We start from the raw sequence: 4953 nt of genomic DNA, 5'->3' as shown, positions 1-4953 counted from the left end.
TTTGTATTTTTATTTAACTTAATATTATATATTTTTTGCATCAACTAAGAAATAAATGACACGTAAGTACTTGTGTAATCGACATTTGATGTTAAACTCTCTCCATGTAAGTACCATCTACTACTCTCTTAAGATTGTATGAACTCTTTCTTCAACAATATTTCTTCATTCTCTTCACGCAAGCGTATGTTATAAAATAGTATTATTTTTGTTAAATTACTATTGTTGTTACTTGATGTCGCAGATTAATTGAGATGGCAAATAACATAATGATACCTTCCATTAAAGTTTTTTTTTAAAAAAAATACTCATTTTTAACGTTACACATTCAAGTAAAAATTTATAATAATATTATTGGAGATATATTGAATCAATAAATATGATTTATATAGTATAAAATACTTTAAATTTTTTTCAAACAAATAAGGTCTTGTATCACATAAAATATGGCACATATTTTTCTCAAAATCCCTTAAGTTTCGAATCAAAACTAGCTAGTCGTATAAAAAAATATTGGCTTAAGTTCCAAGTAAGTTACACTCGATAACTTTTCTAAAAACTATGATTTTTTATTATTTCTTTCAAAACGATTTTAAGATTTTTTTTATATAAGTTTGAATTTATAGAAAAACGTAAATTTGAAGCCAATAAGCCAATTTGAGTTAGTTTAATTTGATTTCTTTTATTATATGCCTTTTTATATTTAACATTTATATCAAATAAATATGTTTATTTATAAATTATATTTTAGATATATGATAAAAAAAAGTTATATATATATATATATATATTATAGAATTATTTTTAATTATACATAACTTCCACTTTTTCACAAAGAGTTATTTAAATACACAATATAGTTTGAACTATTATTAAGTTAAATTTTTTTTGTGATTTGATTGAAAAATGTATTAGGGTATGATCTTGGGATGAAGTGAGGAAAGAGATAGAATATTGCATTGATTCAAAGATTGATTTGGAACCTTTTGAACTCTCCTAATTGGTTATAGTTTCCGTAATGAATTCAATATACTTTGGGATCACAAATTATTCTTGACGTGCAGTAAGAAGGATTGCATAGCGATAGCGTTGGAATTTTATTTTTTATGATGTTCATCTACTTTTATTCTCTCTCTTTTTTCACAGTATGAATATATTTATATACTTTTCATTGTAATCAGGTAAAGTTCAAAATAAGATATACTTTGCTTATGTAATCACTATAGTAGTGTAAATGATGCATAATTATATTCCAAACATTCTGCCCAAGTCAGTTAAATTACATATGAAAATCCTTCTAACTAAAATATTATTAACTCATTGTTGCCTCTTTTCTCCATAATCATCACCAACCTTTCTTTCATTCTAGCTCTCCTTCCTTCCAATGGCTGGCGCTTTGCTGGGAACTGTGTTTCAAAACTTGCAATCTGTTGTTAAAGACCAACTTGCAACTTATTGGGGTGTTGATCAACACACTCAAAAGCTTTCCAGCCATCTCACCGCAATTCGTGCTGTCCTCAACGACGCTCAGAGAAAGCAAATAACAAGCCAGGCTGTGAAGGATTGGCTGCAGAAACTCACAGACGCAACATATGTGCTTGATGATATCTTGGATGATTGTTCACTTCAATCCAAAAAGGTGCACTCTGGTGACGAACGAAGTTCATGCTTGGCCCGTGTGCATCCCAGGGACATTCTCTTTCGTTTTCATATTGGAAAGAGGATGAAAGACATCACCCAAAGATTTCACGATATCAATGAAGAAAGAAGCATGTTTGAGTTACGTGATGGTGTAACAGAGAAGCAAGCAATGAATGATGATGTTGATTGGCGCCAAACTAGCTCTGACATTACAGAACCTATAGTCTATGGCAGAGACCAGGATCGAGAGCAAATTGTGAAGTTTCTTCTGGAAGATGCCAAGAACAGTGAAGACCTCTCCGTATATCCCATAGTTGGTATGGGTGGACTTGGCAAAACAACACTTGTCAAGCAGGTCTTCAATGATCACAGGGTATGCAACCATTTTGACTTGACAATTTGGGTTTGTGTTTCTGATGATTTCAACACCAAGACAATACTAGAATCCATCATAGAATGTTGCACGGGACAAAATCCCAATCTCAAGACCTTAGAAGCAGTGCGGAAAAAGGTTGAAGAAGTGTTGCAGAGCAAGAGGTATTTACTTGTTCTTGATGATGTGTGGAATGAAGACCAAGAGAAATGGAAGCAGTTGAAGGGGAAGTTGCACTGTGCTAGGGCAGCTAAAGGAGCTACTATTTTGGTCACCACTGGACTCGAGGAAGTTGCTTCCACCATGGAGACACACCCTGCGTATCTTTTGAAAAAATTATCGGATGACGACAGTTGGTAATTGTTCAAACACCATGCGTTTGGACAAAACAAAGAAGAAATAGAAGAGCTCGTGGCAATTGGCAGAGAGATAGTGAGAAAATGCGTTGGTTCGCCACTTGCAATCAAAACACTAGGAAGCCTTCTGCGTGATGAAAGTGAGGTAAGCCAATGGGAAAATGTAAAAGAAAGTGAGATTTGGAATATACGTGAGGAAAATTCTATCATGCGTGCTTTGAAACTGAGCTATTCTAATTTGGAGTTGTCTCTGAGGAGATGCTTTTCTTTTTGTGCAATTTTCCCCAAAGATTTTGAAATAGTCAAGGAAGAAGTAATTCATCTTTGGATGGCTAATGGATTTATTAAATCTGAAGGAAACGTAGAAGTGGAGGATGTTGGAAATAAAGTGTGGAAAAAATTAGACCGTAGATCATTTTTTCAAGAAGCACAGTCTGATGAGATTGGTATGATTGGAAGTTGCAAGATGTATGATCTATTTCATGATCTTGCCCAGTCTATTATGGGTGAAGAATGTATGATTATTGAGAAAGGAAGGTTGACTCAATTGTCAACTAGAGTTCACCATTTGCACGTGTTAAGTTCTAATATCTCTGTAGATATGGCTGCATTCAAGAAAGTTGAGTCCCTCCGGACTTTTCTTGATTTTGGTAATACTGGCCTGGTGCCATCAACCCGTTGTCTCCGAGCATTATGCATTAGTTATTTTGTGTTGTCTCCACGGAATGATTTAGCACATTTGAGATACTTGAGTGTGCGTTGGAGTTCGAAGGCATGCTTGCTTAATTCAATTTGTCAGTTGCCAAAATTGCAAATATTGAAACTAGAAAATATGAGCCAACTTAGGTTGCCCAAAGAATTAACCCAATTACAGGATCTAAGACATATTGTGATTAATAAGTGTGAGTCAATATCAGAGATGCCTCCGAATATTGGCAAGTTGAGGCATCTAAGAACACTGAGCACTTACATTGTGGGTTCAAAGGCAGGGTGTGAGTTAACAGAGTTGCATAGCTTAAAGTTGGGAGGCACGCTGAGAATCGAAGGCCTTGAGAACGTCCCGAATGAATGGGATGCTAAACAAGCAAATTTAATTGGTAAGAAGGACTTGAATATCCTACACTTGTCATGGGGTGGTAGTGCTAATTCAGAAGGTAGTAATGTTAACGTTGAGAGAGTACTGGGAGCCCTGCAACCTCCCTCAACTCTGAAGAGTTTCGTGATGAAAGGGTATAAGGGAAGACAGTTATCGAGTTGGATGAGAAATGGTGCAGTTCTGAGAGACTTGGTGGAAGTTAAACTCTTGGATTGTGACAACTGTGAGGAGCTTCCTCCACTTGGTAAACTACCACAGTTGAAAAGGCTAGACGTGCGTGGAATGAAAAATGTGAAGTGGATAGATGGTGAGTCGTATGAAGCTGTGGAAGAGAAGGCATTTCCATCGTTGGAGGAATTGAGGGTGGAGAATTTACCAACTTTGGAGAGGTTGTTGAGAGATGAAGGAATAGAGATGGTCCCTCGTCTCTCCCAATTAAGAATTGATGGTGTGATGAACCTTAAAGTCCCACATCTTCCTTCTGCTGAGAAGCTATATGCTAGGAGAATTGACGCAGCGACTTCCTTCATTGAAGGGGTTGGGGAGAATATGGGGTGTCTAAAGACCCTGGATATTAGGGTGATTAAAGGAGTCATGGTACTACCTTACCACTTAAAAGTTGAGTATTTACAAGTGTGAGAAATTAAAATCATTTTCTCAAAGGTGTGCGACATTTAATATGTTTGGAGAATTTAAGTATCTGGTCTTGTCCAGAGCTGGTGGCTCTACCAAGCAATATGAGCCAACTAACTGCCCTTCAGACGGTCACAATTGGGAGTTTTGTTAAAATATCTTTCTGTTATTGTATTTGTATTAGAATATTTTCTATTACTGCAACCATTATATTTTGTCTGTTTTCTGTTTTTGGGCCCTTTTGGGTCTTTGGGCTCTTACGTGTGCCTATATTGTTTTACCTTCTGCATAACACAATGTACTGTACATTTTTCATTAATCAATTAATGAAATCCTTTTTCTCTCATTTTTTCTCTCTCTCAAAGCTTCTCCTCACTCTTTCTCTGAACTTCTCGGTATTCACGGTTCTTGTTTTTGGCTCTCTCTTTTATTCCTCTTTTACTGCAATTGACCATTTTTGTGATGGTATCAAAGCTCTTCTTGGAAGAGCTCTGCTGCGCTTCATCTCTGATTCCTCATTGATCCTGTCTCACCGATCTTTCTTTCCCTTCTCTTTCACTCTTCCGCCCCTCCTCTATTTTTCTTTGATTTCTCGTTTTTTCTTGTTCTGTTTTTTTTTTCTTCTAATCTTAATCCTTGATTTGGTTTCTTTTGAACAGATTTACCTCTCGGGATGAAGAAGGAAGAGGAGAAATCAGCCCCAAGTTATCTGTATCTTCATCCAAGCGAGAATCCAGTGACTCCTCTTGTCTCGTCGGTGTTGGACCCTAGCAATTATCATCCATGGAGTCGGTTGATGCTCACGGTGTTAAGCGCTAAGGATAAACTCGAGTTCGTAGATGGAACCGCTACAC

General features: G+C 36.3%; 2 protein-coding genes across 2 annotated transcripts; both read left to right on the top strand.

The window, feature by feature from the left end:
- The first annotated feature begins 1384 nt into the window (after positions 1–1384).
- Positions 1385–2374, top strand: LOC137811165 (putative disease resistance protein RGA3). Its single transcript, XM_068612795.1, has one exon. It carries the CDS (start codon positions 1385–1387, stop codon positions 2372–2374), a length of 990 nt encoding a protein of 329 aa, XP_068468896.1.
- Positions 2375–2578: 204 nt separating this feature from the next.
- Positions 2579–4105, top strand: LOC137811164 (putative disease resistance protein RGA4). The gene has a single exon (XM_068612794.1). It carries the CDS (start codon positions 2579–2581, stop codon positions 4103–4105), a length of 1527 nt encoding a protein of 508 aa, XP_068468895.1.
- Positions 4106–4953: the final 848 nt, after the last annotated feature.

The sequence above is a fragment of the Phaseolus vulgaris genome, chromosome 2 (assembly GCF_000499845.2).
Source record: "Phaseolus vulgaris cultivar G19833 chromosome 2, P. vulgaris v2.0, whole genome shotgun sequence".
Classification (NCBI taxonomy): Eukaryota; Viridiplantae; Streptophyta; class Magnoliopsida; order Fabales; family Fabaceae; genus Phaseolus; species Phaseolus vulgaris.
Note: the sequence above shows the minus strand (reverse complement) of the source record. Positions and strands in the feature narration are given on the sequence as shown.